The sequence below is a fragment of the Limanda limanda genome, chromosome 23, assembly GCF_963576545.1.
Source record: "Limanda limanda chromosome 23, fLimLim1.1, whole genome shotgun sequence".
Taxonomy (NCBI): domain Eukaryota; kingdom Metazoa; phylum Chordata; class Actinopteri; order Pleuronectiformes; family Pleuronectidae; genus Limanda; species Limanda limanda.
The window spans coordinates 1,407,527-1,429,508 of NC_083658.1; the positions used below are offsets into that span (position 1 = coordinate 1,407,527).

At 46.0% G+C, this 21,982-nt stretch overlaps 1 protein-coding gene across 1 annotated transcript in view; it reads right to left on the bottom strand.

The window, feature by feature from the left end:
* Positions 1-21,982, bottom strand: part of LOC132996940 (receptor tyrosine-protein kinase erbB-4-like) — a 99,510-nt gene that overhangs the window by 46,520 nt on the left and 31,008 nt on the right. The window contains exons 4-13 of the mRNA XM_061067310.1: positions 12,879-13,013; positions 9,540-9,605; positions 8,133-8,251; positions 7,500-7,641; positions 6,825-6,938; positions 4,127-4,253; positions 3,952-4,025; positions 3,144-3,234; positions 2,826-3,031; positions 1,462-1,594 (exon numbers count right to left, since the gene is read on the bottom strand). Coding sequence (XP_060923293.1) covers positions 1,462-1,594; positions 2,826-3,031; positions 3,144-3,234; positions 3,952-4,025; positions 4,127-4,253; positions 6,825-6,938; positions 7,500-7,641; positions 8,133-8,251; positions 9,540-9,605; positions 12,879-13,013 — 1,207 coding nt within the window. The remainder of the gene's footprint in view (positions 1-1,461; positions 1,595-2,825; positions 3,032-3,143; positions 3,235-3,951; positions 4,026-4,126; positions 4,254-6,824; positions 6,939-7,499; positions 7,642-8,132; positions 8,252-9,539; positions 9,606-12,878; positions 13,014-21,982) is intronic.

The window sequence follows — 21,982 nt, forward strand, 5'->3', positions numbered from 1 at the left end:
TCTGATAAAGTTTCACTTTTTATCACTAGTGACAGTTATTGAACCAAAGAATATCCAGAGGAGAACAAGGGTTTTGAGATTCTGAAGCAGCTTCATGAGATTGTTCCATAGTTTTATTTGAACATACACTCGTCCTGTGGTCATGACCTACGTGGGAGGAGTCTACCTATACTTGACTCTGATTGGTTTGTAGACCACCTCAGTGATGCTCATTCATTCAATTGGTTTCATGTTGTCGTCCCGTTGAGTCTCATTCACCCTCCGGCTCAGTTTGTCACCACACAGAGAACCGTTCACCCGACACTTAGCGAGTTAAACATCCAGGCAGCAAACACACAAGTCGACTTCTAGGAGAACAAATCAAGTATCGTGTTGGTTTCATCGAGACAAGAAGAATCCAGGAGCAGTCGCTCGGGTCTAACACACATCTAACAGAAAGAGAAACTGCTGCTTTTCTGCCAAAGATGCGTTTTTGAAGCTGTGTTTCTTGGCAGGAGGCGACTTCTTACAGCGGGCGAACCCTCAGGTTATAGACTTTTGATTCCAGAGTCGAGCCAGTGACACAACGCCAGAAGTGGGCCTTTCCAGTGTTACTTATAATACATCACAGCGAGTGTATTTACAGTAGGGGAGAGGAGCGCCCGCCACGCGCCTTCCCCTCGCCCGGCTCCTTCAAAGCCTTCGCTGTGAGCTGTTTTCTCCGGCAACTTCAAAGCTTCTCTTCCACAAACGGTGCCGGGGAAAAAGGGACGGAGCAACAAGTCGACATGACCGAGGGTTGCTCGCTCTCGCACGCCGCCTCTCTCTCCTCCCATCCGTCCCCGAGGGAAAACACAAGCTCGACTTAACCGCTGGGAGGGAAGTCGTCTTCCTCCTCGTGGCAGGTGCAGTCGCTCTTATTTTAGACGAGCGCGCTTTCAAGTGGTTCGATGCTCAGCGTCTCCGTTCAGGAGAAGCACAAAAGGGCTGGAGACTGAATCTACAAAGAAGACTTCCTCCCCAGGTGAGTCGGCGCTGATCCTTCTGATGTGCAGAGCACTGACCTGAATGGGATCTTCACACTGGAAACAGAGCATCAGTGGATTCTGTCACAAATGTCTCTCATTTCCCAAACTCTAATCTGTCGTTGAGCTGTAATGAGATCAGATGAATCCTGGACAAAGGATGTAACACGCAGCTAAATGTTCCTTTTACTGCTGGAGTTCACCGTGTGAAATCCCTTATTGGTTCATCTCATTACCTTCGAGCCAATTGGCAATTAGACTCTCCTCCTCCAGAGCCCTTGAGGATGTTTCCTCTTCATTCTCATGCATCAGGAGCCGTTTGAATCTAATTCTACTTCCTCCGCTTGTCGTCTCCCAAAGGGGAAACGACGCGGCGTCCCGCAGCGACCACGACCCGAGGTTCAGGGAAACGCTCGACCTCCTGAGTGAGGCTTCACAGATCAAGCGGAGGACTCACCCTTGGAAGAGGCTGCAGGACTCCACGCAGGTGCGTCCTCGTCTGAAGAAGCGACAGGAGAGACACTGGTCCGGGCCCGGGCCCCAGCAGCCGGCGTCCGAGCACATGGAGTCACACACCATCCGCTGCTGAGCTGTGGAGACCAGGGGGGGACACGGGTTAATGTGTGTGTTATAGCTGAGGGGGGGGGTAAACATCTGTATTCTCCACACCTCTGCAATTAAACACCCACCCAGGACACTGAGACCTTTTTTTTCCTGTTTGTTTGTTTTTCAGAATCGATGAAGCTCATTGGACGGGAGTGTGACTCCGCCTGTCGGTGAGTGACACGTCCCCGGTGAGGACCGGGCCTTTATCAACAGCTACACAGTCAATGGTGGACAGAGGGGGGGGGGGGGTGGATGAGCCTAATGAAGAGATTGATCTCTAACACACACACACACACACACACACACACAACACTCATTAACTGGCTGTTGACATGAACCGCAGAAAAACTACGGTGGCCCACGAGTGTGTTTTCTGGTTTTACGCCTCTGGATCCAGACTGTTTACATGTGTATATGAGGGAACTGTGACCTTTGACCTTTAACCTTCGACCACTGATATTTAATGTTGGTCTAATTTAGCATTTGAAAGGATTCTCTCTCTCGAGGAATTCTTAAGATAACGTGTTCACGAGTCAATAAACTGTTTTCTTCAAGAATAGGAATTACTCTCAAGGCAATTTCATCCATGAATCTTTAAATCTAACAGCGTCTTCTCTTGGTCCATGTTCCGTCCGTCCAGGAGTTCTGTGTGAATCTGTTCAGAAGGTTTTAATCCTCCCGACAGAAACACAACCCCCTGGTGGACGCAGCTTCCACCATCTGCAGCCGAGCCACATGTCTCCTCCCCAGCGGCGAGCGGAATCCACCGCGTGACGCATGAAGCTCTTTCCTCCCAGGGAGCAGAACATGGGCTTTCATGTCCAAGGCCGAGGAGGAGGAGACGCCCGTGATGCCGTCTCCTTGGCAACAGGCATGTCGGTGTGTGAGCAGCTCACATGTACGGTTTGGAAACACGGGAGAGGTCAGAGAGTTCAGGAGGACTTCACGGATGTTAAGTTACAAGAGGATCCAGAAAATGTCCAGACACTATTTCCAGGACATTTTATAGAGTTCGCTATTTAAATTGGTGCAAATTTGCAAATATCTGTGGCTTAATTTAGCAGAATTGGGACATTTATTACTTTTGCAGCTCAGCTTTTGTGGAGTTTGTGTTTTAATTAAATAACTTTTTGCAGACAGAATTAATTAATACGCTGAAGTGTTGCAGAGCAGAATTAATTTGAGTTTTATGTTCCTGAAGAATACAAAACTCACTGCATTCTTTTGGGTCCCGGTTGTTGCGGATCAGAACCTTCTGGCTCGGCGTCCTGAACAGCGAGGTCCAGTTCACCGTGTTGTAGAAACACAAGCGGCTGTTGTTGAAGATGTAAACGTTCCCGGCGCTGATCTCATCCAGCGACTGGAACTGGAGGGAGGAGATCCAGCGCTGCTTCAGGATCAGCAGAGAAATACCACTTCCACTGCAGGAGGAACAGGAATGGAGGATTTAAAGGTTTTAAAAAGAAAGGAGGAAGAGCTGGAAATGAAATGGTTGGAGAAACAAAACGGGGGAGAAGAGGAAGTGACACGCACCTGTAGAGAGCTCGGCCTCCGATGGTCGCCAGGCTGGAGAACACACTCAGATCCGTCATGTTCTCCGGCCACGACTGGATGTTCAGGAAACCTACACACAGTTAAAAGACATTTTAATGCACAATGGTTCATTGATAAGTGATTTTCAATGAGCAGATGATGAGAAAAGAAGCCGAGGAAATGGGAACAAGGACTCTGAAGAACCTCGGAGGAGACGACGTACACTAATTACCAAGATGGATTTAATACCCAGCACAATTTGTCCGGCTGCACTTGGCTTTAATGACAGATTATATCAAATCAGCACGTGTGGAAGCGACGTTAAAGGGATGGAGCAGGAAGCGAGTGGGATCCAGCAGCCATTGCTCTTCCTTATTGCTCCGGTTTTCATTATGAAAATGCAGTTTCACTCCATTAGGTGTTTGGCTCAACTGCAAGTCACAGTTTAATATGACAAAAGGGTTTGTAGATGAGGTAGCGCTCATCCCTTTAGGCCTCTTATAGCTAATGAATAAACACACACACTGCTCTACATACTGCGAGCACACACACACACACACACACACACACACAGACACAGACACACACACACCAGCAGCAACATAATACCCATCAGACCAGCTTTTAGATTTCAGCATCAGCTTCCATCTTTCCCTGACGCCTCCGAGGACTAATAGATTACACACACAAACACACACACACACACACACACACACACACACACACACACACACACACACACACACACACACACAGACACACACACTCACACACATTTCCAAGGTGAGTCCAGTGAGGTGGTTTTTACCTGTGATCTCTTTCACGGTGCGGAAGGCGTTGAGGCGTTCAGGGTCCAAAGGTCCGATACCGTGATACATGTCCCTGAAGAGGACAGGAAGCAGACACACTATTGTGGTCAGTTGTGTGTGTCTGTGTGTGTGTGTGTGTGTGTGTGTGTGTGTGTGTGTCAGGCCCTCACTCACCCTTTAATGCCTGTGATGAGGAAGATGAGGTTTCCGTTGATCTTGGTGCAGTTGACGAACAGGTCGATGTTGCTGGCGTCCACGGTCTGAGCCGTCTGCAGCGTGCCCGTCCCGATGCCGTCGCACACTAACACAACACAACACAAACACACACACACTCACACATTAGCCTGATGTGACTCACAGTGTTGTGTGTCCCGCCCGGGAACACATCATTTCAGATATATTTTCAAAGTGTCCTTGTGCAGCTCCGACCGCTATTAGCTTTTAATTCTTAAAAATCCTTGTGAACGCACGGGTTCAATCTGCAGCCAATTCCTCGCCGTAATGAATTCATTACATCTGCATTAATTACCCCCCCGGTCTAGTGTGAGCCAAGTCTTTCTGACAGAGACTGTGGGGGGGGGAGCGATGATGAATCAGGTTGGCATTAAGTGGTGTAACCAGTTTTTGATAGTGATTTATACCAGCCAATTCCATATCTGAAATGTTAATTTGTTATCATTTCCCACAGTTCCTGAGGCTATCCCTCATTAACCCCTCCCCGCTGCGTGACCATGCAATCAGGAGATTAGCCAATCAGAGGGCGCCGCCGCCCGGCCGCCGCCGCCCCCCCCCTCCGAAGGGGAAGTTGCCTTTGTGAGAACACCAGGAAGAATCCGCTGCCTGATTCCACTTTGTGTTCTTTCAGCCGCTGCTCGGGTCCAGTGAGCAGGTCACAGAGGATCTCATCACGGGAACACGCTCGCCGTCCTGAGGGTCAAACCCGTGACCTTGGTCTGGGCGGCGTGTGTCATGCTCCGCCTCCAGGTCGTAGCCTGATCCCGTACGAACGCAGGAGTACGCCTGCTGATGCTTTGTTGGATTAATTAGAATCAATAAATCAGTCTTAAGTATATTTATTGGAAGCTAAGCTTTCCCTGTTAAACCATAAATTACTTTTCCCCTTTAAAAGCGTTTTGAAGTAAATCCTGAGGGCGAGTGTTGATCCAGTATCATCACGTTCGCTTGAAGCTATGAGATTAAACGGGTTTAACTGAGTAAGCTCTTGTACATACAGTAGAATGCAGAGCAATGGAGGGAAACCAGGGTGAAAATAAAGCGTCTGCTGGCCGTGGCGTGTCCTGCGCTCACCTTCCTCCATGTAATATAATAAAGCTCCATCTGTTGTCTGTGGACGTCTCTCTCAGACAAATCTGCAGACGCTCCCTGGGACAACAGGCAATAAAACACATCATCAGTCCCACTTTCATCAGAGCCGCGCTGCTGATGGAAGGTAGAAGTCACTCAAGGTGACACACGGAGACTTTAACTGCAAACATCAGACCCAACAACGTGCCTCACACACACACACTGGTTTCAGACTCAGATACGTCTCTGGGTCACGGTTTGAATCCAATAGGTTGAGTTCTCTAGTTTCACACATTTGATTATATCTGCCTCGTGTTAAGACTAACTTGGGGAAGACAGCTTTCTGTTATAAGGCACCCTACATGTGGAATGAGGTCCAAAAATCTGCTCATTTATTTCATTAAGGGAATTCTCAAATCTTATCTCATGTACAACTGACTTCTCCTGCAGTAACTGTTAGTTAACTTAACAATAGTATTTTATTGAATCGTCAAAAATGATTGTTTTATGACCTTTTCTCTTGTATTACTGTATATCTATATATGCATATTTATTTCATTCTTATTTATTTATCTTTTTCTTTCAATGTATCAACTCTTCATTGTACCCTCGGCACCATTGTAAATGAGGGTCTTATTCCTCAATGTGTTTTCAGACGCTTGAATAAATAATCAATCAATTAGTCAACGTTGTAATAAACCGATAGAATTGGACCTGCAGCATCTTGAGGTTGTTTCGACCTCGGTCCCGTAGTTTGTTCCTCAGCAACAAAACTCAAAAGCTACTGAATGAATTTCTACATAACTCAGTGAAGAGGCCAAGACAAAACTCATAAATCTTTATGCGTTGATCTGCAAAAAGCAGTGATTGCAAGAATGTTTAAAAATATCTTGCAACACTGACAAGATTTTGACATTACACTGATTTCCAACTGTTTTGAGGACGAACATCTATGTGTGTGTGGAACCAGGATCGAGTGGATTTAAATGGTGGTTTAGAAGTGGCCTTGGTGAATGTAAGAGCTCTACTGTGCACATTTCAAAATGTACTGTAGTAGAAAATTAACTAAGCAAGGTTTAAAAAGTATTTTGTATTTGGACAGTAAGTGTTTGAAGCCTTCTCAAGAGACTTTTATGACTTGTATTTACATACAACGAATGTTTGATGACTTGAGCTGTTTTATGGTCAGAACTGTTTATGACGTTAATACAGTGAGACCTGCGACTTAATTACCCATCAGAGGAAAGAGTGTATGTCTTCTTATCACCTTAGGAAACACATGTGAATCAGCTGTTGTGTCCTCTCCCTCCCCTCCTATGGAACCTGTCTGGATTGGTTCAAAGAGACAGCCCTCAGCCCTCCTATATAAGATCTGTGTTTTTGACTGTTCTCTATCTTCACTCTGAGACCTTTGCGGTTTCCCTGTGTTGATCCTTTTTTGCAGAAAGCCTCTTATTAAATACACGTAGATTACTTTGTTGTTTCCAGCCTCTTGCATCTCCAGATTTCCATCACATGTACCGTCCATGCTGTTATCCTGCAGGATCTTATGAAACCCTTGTGTTACCTTTGGGACAGATGTCTGTGCAGGGGATGCACATCTTGATGCGGTTCTCCTCCACCTCCATCTTGTTGCTGGGACACGCTCGCACACACGAGCTGTGGTCCACCACGAAGTTATCTGCAGGATCCAGAAGCTGAGTTAATCACAAACGACTCCCACTGCAGATTCCATCACGTGAATCCATTGAAATCACAGCGTTTCCTCCTCTAACGCTGAGAAATGAATCATCTTTTAATCACATTTGTATAATGATCAAAACTAATTGTGTATATTGCGCGGGGGGAGTAATGAAGCGTGTTTGTGTGCGAGTGCGCTTTGCTCATTTGAGGATCAGTGGGACTTGAACGTTCAATCTGTTGCTGCAGCTTCACTTCTATCTCTGCTCTCTGACTCCAGAAGAATCAGGACTGGGTTTTTTCTCTCAAGCTGCCAGAAGCTGAAACAGACGCTGCAGCAACGAGTTGAGTGAGACACAATTCATTTATTCATGTCTGAGTCATTTATCTCCACGTTAAGTAATCGCCTGGAGTCTGATTTCAGGGAAAGACGAGAGGATAAATGCTTCTTCTGCAGCGGACAGCGCGGCACAGACGATAAAACCTCATTATGAAACGTGGTTATGAACATCTTTGTTTTCTGCAGTGTTATGTTTCTGTGGATCTGCTGGAGGAGACTTACGTGGACACTTCTTGACGCAGAAGGCTCCGTAGGTGTACCTGGCTCGGGGGTTGTGCTCCAGCTGGAAGGACGTGGGGTTGTACACGAAGGGCTGAGGACACTGGGTCACACAGGCGCCGCTGTCGTTGAAGTTGGTGCAAGCCTGGAAACAAAGAACACAGAGTATTACAGCAGCATTTCATCTCCGAGTCACATGAGGAACTTCTTTCTTTCACACCGAACAGGAGAAGAGTCGGAGCCACTGATCCACAGCCGCCGAGACGTAAACACTGAAATGTTTCCCCCATAATCCCCTGAAGTGTTCCTGTCGTCTGAGGCGACCGTAATTGGATTGGATGAACCTTTCTGTGAATTACAACCACAATATCCTCCGCCACAAGTTGACGCAACAGGAAGAAGTTGAGGTGATATTAATTGGAAACGCTGAATCACCAATTTGCTCTTTGGGAGGAAGCCACAGCGCCGGCTTTTTAACGGGCCGGCGTGATGACAAACAGTTTGTCAGGCGGTAAAACAAAGTGGATCAGTGTCTGTAAGAAGAGGACAGACAGAGGGAAGGAAAGAGAGACAGTGTGTGTGTGTGTGTGTGTGTGTGTGTGTGTGTGTGTGTGTGTGTGTGTGTGTGAGACGTACGAAGCAGTCTGTGTCCTTGGGCCCCGAGCAGCCGCCGGCACACTCGCGGTGGCAGCAGTCGCTGACGTACGGACCGAAGCAGCGACCGTCACACTGCTCTGCACACACCGTCTTCGTCACTGCACAGGGAGAGAGAGAAGACGCACTTTTTAAAGGTCTGACACACAAACACACAAAAGTTCTCACACGTTCACACACAGACAGCATCTGATGTGGAGTTCAGGTCGTGAACACATTTTACAGGAGCTTCGGTATCAGGAGAGTTTGGTTTTATTTCATGTCCAGATTCGACAGCTTCCTGAAACCGGAACCAGGAAGTCCCTGGACGTCTCCTCCTCTCACGACCTTGAACGACCCTCTTCTCCTCCAGCTTCAGCTCAATGGGAAGTTTCTCCTCCATGAATAAAGTTTGGGCACAAATCTACCAAACCCCCTGATTCTCCAAATCTGCCTCTCGGCCAAATGGACTCACATCGTCCAACTGGGCTCATAATTCCCCTGAAATCCCGGCTTTATTAGTTCCCTTTGCAAAGAGAGTTTTTCCTCATTCTCCGAAAGGAAACTGCATCCGTCAGTGTTATTAGCCCGGCGCTAACTCTTTGTCTTGTACCTGAAGTGGCTCCGCCTCCCTGGTGTTAGCACGACAGAGGAGACGCAGACGCCAGCGAGTCGGAGCCGAGGAGTTCACAAACTGCTGCGCTCACTATCTGTCGGGCTGGAACCATAATGATGCAGGAGGAGAGAGGGAAATAACAAGGCTCTGAGTCGGTGTTCGCGTGAGGACAACAGCCTCTCGCTCTGTTCAACCAGATTCAAACATCCCATAATTATAACCAGCACCAACATTTCTCCTGCTGCCCTCGGTCCTCTGGTGTTTTATTAACGCTGCTGCTGCCAAACACACAGATATTAACTCTATTCGTTTATCTTATTTAACTTCATCTGGAGCAGATGTGCCAAAGAGTAATTTAATAATAATAATAATAATAATAGATCTAAACAGATTAAAGCAGATTACAGATTAATTCAGAGCAGACGCTGCAGGATGCTCGGTTCCTCTCAGCAGTAAATACAGGAGGTCACTGACAGATTTCATTAGCCTGGATTTAAAGTTTAATCACAATCCTGTTTCAGAAGCCCCCCCCCCCCCCCTTGAATCATTGTGTTCTTGTTGTTTATATTTATTGTTTATTTCTATTTTTATGGTGTTTTTTCATTTATATGCAGGACTTTGTGGTTTTGATCTGGGTTAGGTGCAAAGTTAAATAAACTTTATGTCCTTATGTGGTTGAACTTTTCCCTTCAAGTGACACACATATGACTAAGTGTGTGTGTGTGTGTGTGTGTGTGTGTGTGTGTGTGTGTGTGTGTGTGTGTGTGTGTGTGTGTGTGTGTGTGTGGACTCACGGGTCTGACACTGGTCTTCCTGATGCCCCCAGCAGCGTCCGTTACACGAGCGATGACAGCGTCTGCCTGCAGAACAAACACACACACACACACACAACATCAGAACACACACACACAACATCAGACAACTCCTCAGCAAACTTCACAATTTGTTTTGACACACACACACACACACACACACTGACAGACACACACACGCCCTTAAAACTTCCCCGGCCCGCCGACAGTGACAGATCTGTTGACTCTCCTTCGCTCGCCCGACACTCGCCTCACTCACTTTGGCGACTTGTTAAACGGAGAGACAGGCCTGCCCCCCCCCTCTCTGTCACAGTGGGGGAGCTGGCGGGGCGGGGGGGGAGTGGGGTGGGGGGGCGCTCGCAGCCTTCATGTGCCAGTCGGCCGTCATCCAGTCTTAATTGACTGCGGGTTAATTACACACAGTGAGTGGAACAGAGCAGCAGATTGTCACCCTGCCCCTTCAGCCACTCCCACAGTGGGGGGGGGGGGGGGGGGGGGCTGTTAATGTTAAATACTAACTACAGCTTGGCACAGCCGCCCCCCCGCCTCAACTCCCAACTCCCACTCGCTCTCTTGTCATCTTTTGGCCCACCTCCTCCTCCCTTTCTTTGTTGCCTCTTCCTCCTCCTCCTCCTCCTCCTCCTCCTCCTCCTCACGCTGACATCTCATCAACACAATAGCAATTTATTATTTTTTCCACGTGTGTACTTTAAATAAAAGTCTGATTATAGAGCGAGCGGCTGGCGACACGGTGCAGAGAGAACGTTCTGCTGAACAAAGAGAGGTCGTGGTGTACAGTGGGGGGGCGATGGAGGGGTGGTGTTTATCTCTCCACGTTTCCCTCTCGTCTATTCTAGTCTTCTGTGCCTGGAGACTTTGTCGTAGAGTAAATGATTTCAGCATGTGATTAAATATCATGACAGGCTGATATTTATGATGCTTATTTTCTCAGACATTCCCAGAGAGTCCTCCAGTGGAATGACCTTTGACCTAGGGAATGACCTCTGACCAGCAAATGGATGAGGGTAAAGGGAAGGTCCTTGACCATTGCATTTTCATCTTCATGCACAAAACATGTCCTTATTACGTGAAGTGGAAACGGCAGCGGAGGATGAGTTCGTCACTGGAAGAGAAGATGGATGGAATCTGAGAATCTCATTGTTTAAAAGGGAACAATTTGACTGAGTTAATGGATTTACGTTTTTTAGAAGTAATTTTACTGCCTTTCTCCTTAAAACATGTAAAGGTTCTGCAAAAATCATTTAATTTAAACTTAAATGAACACAGGAAATCCTTATTTTGGTGACTCTCAGACATTTACATCCTCCAGCCCTCTGTGGAATGACCTCTGACCTAGGGAATGACCTCTGATGGATGAAGGTAATAGGAAGGTCCTTGACCATTGCATTTTCATCTTCATGTAGGAAACACGTCCTTATTAGGCAGAAGGCCTTAGGTGGGATGACATGTGACCCGAAGTCGTGGGCGGAGCTAACCTCTCTATACAATGTGTGAGACCACGGCTGCTTAGATCTCACTATTTGGTGATTTCTCCGAGTCTCTAGAGCTCGTCCTGACCTGTGAAACTTCTGTGTAATAAACATTATTATACTTGAAAGAACTGGTCCTTTCCTTCGTCATCGACTTCTACAACAAACATCGAACAGAACATACTTCAACTTCTCTTTAGTTTCCTCGCCGCTCGCTTAAAATGAGCAAGAAGCTCGTTGTAAAGAACGTGCAGAGGAGAGGGAGAAATGATAGGATTTAAAACCAGAAAAAAAAAAAGAATATCTCAAATTTTTCAAACTTAAATAATTCAGAACTTCTTCTGTACAATTTAGAGCCAATGGAGGAAATAAACTAAATGAAAAGTTGTGACATCATCCATTGGCTTTGTTCAATTTATATCACGTTCAATTGAAATCGATAAAACTTAGATTTGCTCTTCTATATTATCGTTGAATATATTTGAGTTTGGTTGGAAAATAGAAGACGAGAAATTTACTTGGGCTCTGTGGAATTTTCAAGAATCAACAACTGATGTATTAATTTATCAGCAAATTAGAAAACAACTCAATCATTAGTTACAGCCTTGATTTGGAGATGTGATATAATATACAATATAATGAGAGGTATCGTTTCACAGCCGTCGGATAGCGATGCCTGTAATGTCCAGAGTGATTTCTCCGAGTTCTAGAGCTCGTCCTGACCTGTGAAACTTATGTGTAATAAACATTATTATACTTATAAGTACTGGTCCTTTCCTTCATCATCGACTTCTACGACAAACATCGACCAGAACATACTTCAACTTCTCTTTAGTTTCCTCGCCGCTCGCTTAAAATGAGCATAGAGCTCGATGTAAAGAACGTGCAGAGGAGAGGGAGAGGGTTGGTCTTTCACAGCCGTCGGATAGTGATGCTTCTAATGTCCAGGGAGCTGAGGGAGCTGAGGGAGCTGAGGGACCAAGGGAGTGGGGGGGATTGGGCGAGCTTCAACCCAGCTGTCAGATTCACTGGGATTTCAGTGGGAGAGCAGCAGACAGCAGCTCCATGGGCTTCGCTGCAGAGCCACAATGCAGAGGTTCACACGCTGATCTAACACTTTGTGATTTAGCTTCCAAACGACCAGCAGGCAAACAGGAGGAATAAAGAGAGAGAGAGGGAAACATGGCTGGTGGTGGGGTGGGAGCCTTCGCCATCATATGCACAGATAACTCCCAGCATGCTTCACTCTACAGCAGGGCTACTGAGGCCTGCTGTAGAGTGAAGGACTAGTCAGGTAAGTTTCCATGATATTACTGGGAAAATATATTAGCATGCTGATTGAGGATTGTTCATCTGTTCATCTAGACTATTTCCATTCATTTATCCATCAATTGTAAAATATGTTTACAGACGATTCCAATTGTTTGGCTAACTATTTATATCTCTGGCATTGCATTAGTGTTTTTTTACAAACTTTTTTCTCATCTTATTCTACAGAACAATGCCACGTGCACTCTCTCATGTGTGGAGACATTTCACCCCATCCAATGTAGAAGGAAAGGCTGTGTACATTTGCAAATACTGTGCAAAGACCTATGTTAAGAATGACACAACGATGCAGAAGCATATAGTCAAGTGCCCAAAGTTTCCTCAGGGCTCAAATCAGCCTATGACACAACAACATGTTTATATTTATGTCTGTATATGACAAGGTAAATACAGTTAGTATAAATTACCCACAACATTTCCAGTTTATTCCCGTTTATTCCCGTTAATTCCCATGGAAAGTTTCCAACTTTGAATATTCCCGGAATTTTGCAACCCTACTCACATCCCAGGTTGCTGTTGTTGGAGGGAACCACCAGCAGCTCGGCCTGGGGGTTCTTGATGATGTCACGCCAGTGGATGGTGTCGGCGTGGCACAGGAATTTGTTCTGGTCGACGTAGACACCCCCGTTCAGGATCTCTGCACAGAGAGAGAGAGAGAGAGAGAGAGAGAGAGAGAGAGAGAGAGAGAGAGAGAGAGAGAGAGAGAGAGAGAGAGAGAGAGAGATGGATTTACAGTACATGTACACGATGGCAGGAAATCAATACTTCAAGGTGAACTCCCATCGTTCCTCAGCTCCGAGAAGCCTGATGTTCCTCCAGGTGCATCTGAGCATGAAGATGCTTCTGAGAGACACACAACATGTTTCACACACTCCACCCAAAACAGCAAATCCATTTCACACAAACAGCCCCATTATGAATTCAGAAGCAAAGTATTTTTATTCAGCTGGAGAATTAGAGGTAATGAGTTTGAAAGCCGCTGCCAGGACGTGGGATCCTCGTCGAGTTAATTAAAAAACTGGGAAAGTAAACGGCTGCAGATGCGAGAGCGTTTAGCGAATGAGGAACTGGTGAGAATCATGGAAGCTTGAACTGGTTCTTTAAATTGAAATATATACGGAAATATAATATAAGGAGGGGGGGGGGGGGCTGATATCTATCTGCTTAATAGCACCAATATGGAGGAGTGGCTTTAACAGATGCCGGCACATGAAGCACGATAACAAACACTAATCTCTCCCTCTGCTGCTAATCCAGGTTTTGGGAAACGGACACTGAATGAAATGATGCCGCGGTAATCCCCCCCACCCCCCCCATCTCGCTCTGAAGCCGTGACCTGAGCCCCCCCCCCCTTTGCTGGTGACTGGTGCTCAGGGATTTAGATATGATTCTCTTCACCCTTCAATATGGAGAAGCGCCGGATTCCAGGAAAAAAGCACTTGTCAGAATAAATGAAATTCGATATTAAAAAAAGAGAAAAAGTGACAATGTGGTTGAGATTATAGATCTGGATTATGTAGAAGGTAAAGACGGGTATTATCTCCCCGGGCGCAGATTATTATCAGTGATTGAGTCCCAGGGAGGATTCAGAGGCCGGGGGGGGGCGAACGTGCGAGCAGGAAGCTAATCATCACCCCCCGCCACCCTGATGGAGGAAGTGGGCCTTGGTGGAGACGGGGACATTTATCCGGCGTCCTCTCAGAGGTGACACAGCGCTCCGTCTGCCCGCTGAACGGCCGCACGCCGCGGCGCCATGTAATCATGTTCCCGTCACAATGGAGGATTTATCAGGGGCTGTTTTACATTCATGGATAGAGGAGACGGGCGGTGCTTTATTCAAATACAAGTGGAGTGCAGAGTCAGCAGGAATGAGAGGTGGTCCATGTGACTGAGGCTTTATATCGGAGGATAAACTGAAGACACATTTAATTCTCTCGTTCGTCTTTAAATCATCTGTAGATTAGATTAATTCTCTCTTTTGTCTTTGAATCATTTGTAGATTATAATCTGCGGTAATGAAACATGATAGAGTGGGTGTGGCCAAGCAGGAGATCCTGATGTGACCGGCCTCGGGTCTGTAGCTGTAATTTAAAAAAGTGAAGAAACGTTTTGACCACCGAGCGAAACCCTGAAGCTTCAGAGAAATGTTTTATGTGACGTTAAAACCGCCGAGTCAGCAGATGTTGTCCGGTGGTTTGTAGCGGAGATTGAGGACAGAGGTTCCACGTGGCTCCTCCCTACTCGCCACTCTGCACACTCGGGTCCAAACGCTCCCAATCCGCCCGCCATGTTCCTCGCCGCCTCCTGCTGCTGCTCATCCAGCCGAGTGCACTAACTCTCCCAGTGGGATGACAGGCCTGTATCAGGTGGTCGTTCATTAACACTCCAGCGCTCCTCCCGAGTATCATCCCCAAGTATCACCCCCACCCACCCCCCCGCCCCCACACAGCTTCGATCTTCCCATCAGGTCGGGAGATATACAGCCGACCACCACCACCACCCCCCCCGCCGCCACCGCCACCGATTCCCCTCCACCTCTGCTCTCTGTGATTCACGAGGCGGCCGTAAAAGCTATTGTCCTGCATCGAGAGACGGGAGGACATTAAAGAGAGGGAACAACAGGACGGAGAGAAAGAGAGAGAGAGAGAGAGAGGCGGTTAAAGCCCGGCACAACAAAACTGAGTCCGTTATTCACCGGGAGGATTCCAAAACTTTTTAGATTCTTACTTTTCAAACTATTGCTATTTAATTTAGGGAGTAAAAATACACACAAACAAGAAGATTAGAGTCTTTTTAACACTTAATATATGTTTATAGATCTAGATCCAAATGATCATAATGGATCTGGTGCAGAATTTAAGGGATTGTTGAATGAAAGTTTGACATCACATGTTAAATTTACTATTATTATTATATATACTGTTGCTGCAATTATTACTATATACTGCTATTATATTGGTATAATTACTATCATATATAAATATATTATGTTATATTATATCCTATATATACTGTACTATGTTTATAAACTGTCTAACAATAACATTACCATCATATCATCAGTACTATTACCATCATCTTGCCACTGCACCTTATCTACCTATTTATCTTGTGTTTCTGTTTTTATTCTTTCTACCTCAATATTTTTTATTTTATTCTATTGTATTATATTTTATTGTATTCAAATATACCGGCTGCTATGACGACTTAATTTCCCTTCGGGGATGAATAAAGTAATCTATCTATCTATCTATCTATCTATCTATCTATCTATCTATCTATCTATCTATCTATCTATCTATCTATCTATCTATCTATCTATCTATCTATCTATCTATCTATCTATCTATCTATCTATCTATCTATCTATCTATCTATCTATCTATCTATCTATCTATCTATCTAAATCATTCAATCAATGCTAAACCAGTTCCGGTCACAAGTAAAGAACAGAACATGAGAGTAAAACCTGCAGGAACGAGCTGTTGTTTCAGCTCGGAGGCAGATTTCAGCTTTTACAATATTTAAAGATAACGTCCTGAGTTCCTTTAAGTGATTCTACATTTCCATAATAGAAATAGCAATAGCACTTTTTCATTTTAATTGAATTCTGCTCAGCCAAAGAGAAATGATTGGAGCAGAAGAAAAAGCAAAGTGGGAGAACTGTGAAGCTCTGAACTGATGCTATCGAGCAGCTCTGCACCGGCGACTGGAAAACGCTTTGATGAACTTTGGACGCTTTTTAAAAATGGACACAAAAAGAAAGTCCTGTCTCCTCATCTGATCGCGTGTGTTCCACCGAGGCTCAGCTTCCATATGCTCAGGTCAGGTTTGTTCTGAACTGTTTCTGGAGCAGAGTTTTGCTGCGTCTCTCTTGGCAGTGAAACAAAGAATCGCTCAGTGACGGAGGAAAAGGAAATGGAATCAGGAGAAAGTTGAAATGTCTTGTTGAATCAGAGATTAGATGTGAAGAGGAAACGGCAGCGGAGGATGAGTTCGTCACTGGAGGAGAAGACGGATAGAATCTGAGAATCTCATCGTTTAAAAGAGACAATTTGACTATGAGTTAATGGATTTACATTTTTAGTAAAGTAAAACTCCTGAAAAACGTGTAAAAGTTACGTGAAAATCATTTAATTTAAACTTAAATGAACACTTCCAACTTTACCCGATAGCAAACTGGGCCGAGACAAATCACACACTAATGAAAACAATATTCAGAATATTAATAACCTGGATGAAAGGTAAAAACAAATTCTCTTCACATCCCGTCTCACTGTTTCCCTCTCTGCTGATCAACAGGAAACAGACTTTATATCACAGTGTTTACCTGCTGGTCACGGCTGCGTGATTCCAATCTGCTTCCTTTATTATCGTAGAACAAGTCCACACAGAGTCAATCTGATGATTTACCTGCTGAGAGTTTGTCTGAGTGGTCGACAAATTAACTTATAGCCGGGGTCGGAATACTGGTGAAATCTGCAGATGTTGGGGAAATAAAATAACAGTTTCTCATTCTGCAGATTTGAAACACATCCGGAGAAGAAAGCTTTTATTCTAGATCACTGACGTGGACTGGTGAAGAGAGGACGAGTTCCCAGTGTCTCCGGAGGTAAGAGCGACACAGGAAGAGGTGTTATTTATTTGTGTTGTGCACACACACAAACACACACACACACACACACACACACACACACACACACACTCAAATTAGACGATAAGGGCCAATGAGCAGAGTGGATCCGTTACCTCTGCAGCCAATTAAGGTGATTTTACTGAGGTTGAAATAGTTTCTGGGCAGTGACGTCCCGGGAACCAATCAGTGACCATGGCTCTGCAGGGAGCTGCTGACGAGTCTTCATCAGCGCCGCGGCCCCCCCGGCCCACTCGGCCCCCCTCGGCCCACTTCCCTTTCTCTCTCTCATTACGCTGATGAAGAAGCTGTGATGGTGATTTGTCCTCGAGTGACGAGTCCTCCACTCTGCAGCTATTGTCTCGTCTCTAAAGCTCCAGCCGATCCCCTGTTCGCCTTTTTTATTACCATCATTTCTCCAGCCTCCCTGCCCCCCCCCCTCAGACCCGCCCGGCCCCTCCCCTCGACATGTGCTTCCTCACCGGGACCTGCTGAGCACAGAGGAACAGACGAATGGAGATGATCACTCTTTCTCTCCACACCCTGCTGCACCTTCCTCCTCCTCTCCTGAACCACACACACACACACACACACGGAAAGCCCATGCAGACGTCACACAACATGTGTCACACCGCACACAGACACACAACAAAACCCCCTTTGACAAACACCTCCTGTCCCACAGGGGAACGCATCCTGGAGCTCGGTCGCCTCCTTTCCACGAAGCCTGGCGTTGGTAGGAGGAGCTGAGGAGTTAAGTCCAGGCTTTACCTCTTAAACGCCAATTAATCACTCCGAGCTTCAGAGAGAAATGTAAAGAGCCCCGAGGGAAACACCTCTCGCTGCTTTATACAAGATCCAGTGTGCACGTGGCCGAGGTCGTAAATTTCCTTGTTTCATAAATATATTTTATGGTTTCCTAGTCAGATACTGATTTAATTTGCTGCTGCTGTTTCCTCCTCAGTTAATAAATCTGTTATTGTTAAATTCTGGATGCACCTACAGGTTCAACTCCTCCCTGGTTACAGCTGCATGAACCAGAAGACTACAAACCTCTGGGATTGTGCTTTTATTGTGAAATATCTGCAGGTCCTTCACTGACAGAAGCAGATTCGAACTGGAATGAGTCAGCGAGTAAAAAGAGTATTTTTGTTAAAAAGTAAAACTCTGCAGATGCACTGAAGAGATTAATGGAGCAGAAACAATCCTTTCAAAGTGTTTTTTTGTTTCCATGGTTTTACTGTCGACCCAGCAGGCCAAAGCTTTATTTGCAGACTTGTATCCCAGCCGATGGAATCTAAGAGAAATGTAAACTCTCCGCAGTCATTTACATGCATCGGCTGCTGGTGCTGTGCGTGGCCTGTGACACGGCGCCGACAGCTGGCGTGACAGAAGGTGTCGAACTGGGGAACCAAACAAATTGCCTTCATTTTCTTAGAGTGCAACCTCTTCAGGGAACGCCGATGAGCATTACTGAAATGGCGACAAATCTGTGACTCTGGAAAATAATGACTCTCACGAGAGCCGGAGGAGTGAAGTTACGGCGGCGTCGGCGACGCAGAGAGATGGTGTTTCGAGCTCAGGCAACATTTTCCAATTGCTCTCGGATAACAGGGACAATCACCTGTAGAGATTACGAGTCTCAGAGAGGGAGCGAGCCGGAGGAAAGTGGACGAACGCTAACAAATAACACGACTCTACACAGAAGTTGAATTATAGCTCGAGCGGCGTTTGTTTCAAAGCTTCTCACAGCGGCACTTTGATTCCTCACACGTACACGAGGCAGAGAAACGCTGCAGCTCCACGAGTGGAACCGAGGGAACAATAAGGAGTTCAGTGTAAAAATCTCTTTTATCTAATGGCTGCAATGCTCATAAAAATACCGACTCTAATGAAACAAGCCGCGGCAGAAAGGAAACGGAGCGAGAGGATGCTCACAAATAAGTGTTTGTGCAAATTCAAGCAAATCCGGGAAAAGGAGGAAAGTGTTCAGACGTGTATCTGCTAAATATCTTTGATTTAACAATAAGCCAATTTACAGTAAGAAAGAGAAACTCCACAATGTGAGGTAAACACAGGACTTGAGTGGAAAACAAGTAGCGGGTCCCAGAGGAAACCGTGTGTAATTGAGAAGCACTCCACTGTACACTCCACTGTAGTCTGCCTCCAAGCGTGTTTACTCTAAAGACCGAAGAAACCGCAGGGGGTCTGCAGAGAGAGAGAGAGAGAGAGAGAGAGAGAGAGAGAGAGAGAGAAGCTGCTGGAGTGGAAACCACTTCTCAGGTCCCGTGAATATAAGAGTAAAGTCTCCAGACTGCAAACAAGCCGCCGGTAGATGAACGGCTGCAGATTGCTGAGATAATAGAGACAGTAAAAAAAAGGCAACTAGTTTCAGCCTCGAGGCGCGAAAAAAGAAACGCATCAGCAGAAACTAAAAGAGTGTGTTTGGTGTTTGGTTTGCGACGAGTCACCGGAATGAAATGAACTTCTCCGAGAGCCGAGCCAGGAGCCGCTCTCTCTCTCTCTCTCTCTCTCTCTCTCTCTCTCTCTCTCTCTCTCTCTCTCTCTCTCTCTCTCTCTCTCTCTCTCTCTCTCTCTCTCTCTCTCTCTCTCTCTCTCTCTCTCTCTCTCTCTCTCTCTCTCTCTCTCTCTCTCTCTCTCTCTCTCTCTCTCTCTCTCTCTCTCTCTCTCTCTCTCTCTCTCTCTCTCTCTCTCTCTCTCTCTCTCCGGCAGAGGAGACACTCGGCTCCTGCAGTCGCACCTTTTATAAAGAAGCTGCATTATTCACACAACTAAAAAGCTGACAAAGGGTCGCGCTGTGTTTTATAAATGATACGATTCCTCACCAGCAGATCCACAGCGGCGGCTGGGGGTGGGTGGGGTGGGGGCGGGCCTGTGACTTGAGGGGAACTGATCTGATCTGCACAGAGAGGAGGCGGAGCCGGGTCTCCTGGGTCCCGTTTCCACACTTCTCCATTATTAGCTCTGCCAGCCACAGAGATATTGTGCCGGGTGACAAATGGGAGAGGAGGAGCGCCGGGATGCAGACAGTGCGGGGGTGGTCCCCTCCATCCCCACCCCCCCCCCCTCTCCCACCCCGGCTCCCCCCATCCAGCCGTGTCCTCCCTGATAACCATAATTGTGTTTTAAAGCCCCTGATTAAATTTTGCAGTCTCGAATGATATTGTTTTGCGATGAATCCTTATGAAAAATGCTCCGTGTTAGCAGATTACTGAAGCTCACTCACGACTCGCTCTCTTCTCTCTAACTTAGAGCTCCGACGGATGCTAAATGAATCCCTGCCATCACTCTTCCTCTCCTCCTCCTCCTCCTCCTCCTCCTCCTCCTCCTCCTCCACCCACTCTGACTCCACCCGTCCGCTCTCGTCTCCGTCTTATAAACAAACACACACGTTCACACCCCCTCTCATTACAGATCAGGAAGTAAAGAGTTTTAAAGTTTAGAGGAAATGTAAAGTGAACAATGGAGGTTTCGTTTAGAGGAAGATTCATAATCAGGAAACCAGAAGATGCATTTTCATATCCTGATGAATTTGGACATAGAAACTGAAGCAGTCCCAGATATTTAGGCTTCATTCATGAGTCTACCTCAGTCTGCCCCCCCCTTCTCTCCTCTTCTCATCTCATTATTATATACCAACCCACTGTCCATCCCTTTACTGGCTATACTAGCCCCATGCAAGGACTTTATCACTCCATATTCTTATATATTTATATATGTATTTATTTTTGTTGTTTTATATATATATATTTATATATTTTATTGTAATTTCCACTCCAGCAGCACAAGAACACTTCCCTACTGGACACTGACTCATTGCATCCCATTCCTGTATCTGTAAATATGTTCTCCGTATGTGTTTAACTGTATAAGCTACTGGATGATCTGAATTTCCCTCGGGATTAATAAAGTATCTATCTATCTATCTATCTATCTATCTATCTATCTATCTATCTATCTATCTATCTATCTATCTATCTATCTATCTATCTATCTATCTATCTATCTATCTATCTATCTATCTATATATATATTCCTCGGCGGTGGGAGGAAGAGGAGGGGTCGTCCATTTTATCAAAACAAACTGAAAGGATAAACATCTCCAAACTTTTCCCTGAGTCTTCACTTTCCTGTAACGATGCCGGTCTCCCACCTGAGCGTCCCGGTCCCGGTGAGGGAGGCGGATTTATTTTTCTATATTTTTTAGAGGTGACACAAAATGCAATCAGGACGAATGAGAAGGCAGCAAATTCAATAATGGAGGCAAATGAAAATGGAAGTGGAGACTCTGCACTTAAGGTGGGCCGGGCGGGCGGACCCTAATAAGCTTCTTCTGTCACCGCTTGCCTGCATCTGAATTAACCAGAGACCCTCCAATCAGCACGGGCAAACAAAGGAGCCGGCCAAAGAGAGGGGGCCGCGCTGAATACTAATCAGTGTAACGAGCAGCGGTGTGTGTGTGTGTGTGTGTGTGTGTGTGTGTGTACTGGTGTGTGTGTGCCAGTGGAGGGATTAGTGCCGAATATATTCACTCTACAATCATACTTTGGTGAAATTTGGGAGCTTTTTCAAAATCAATCTGAGCATTTGAGCAGTTCTGTGGTTTTTCTTGAAGTTTGGGAGTTTTTTAATAAGTCTCCGGGACCCGGAGGTCAAGAGGTCAAGCAGCTCACTCATCAAATAAATTGCCAGGTGCCGTTTCCTCCCGGCACAGAAGTGCTGTGCCGGGAGGTTTCCCCACTCTCCTGTTATTGTGCTGCTCATAGTGTTTTTTGGTAAAACTGCCCAAGCTGAGAACATCAAAGCGGGAATTTAGAGGGCACTGTGAGCGGACCATCGGGGGGGCGGTCAGGACGGTGGAGCCGCTGAGCCGCTCGACACACAAGCTGGAAATGTGAGCTATTATTAAACTTCCAGGAAACTAAATATCAAAAGGAGGAGTTCCTGGAGAG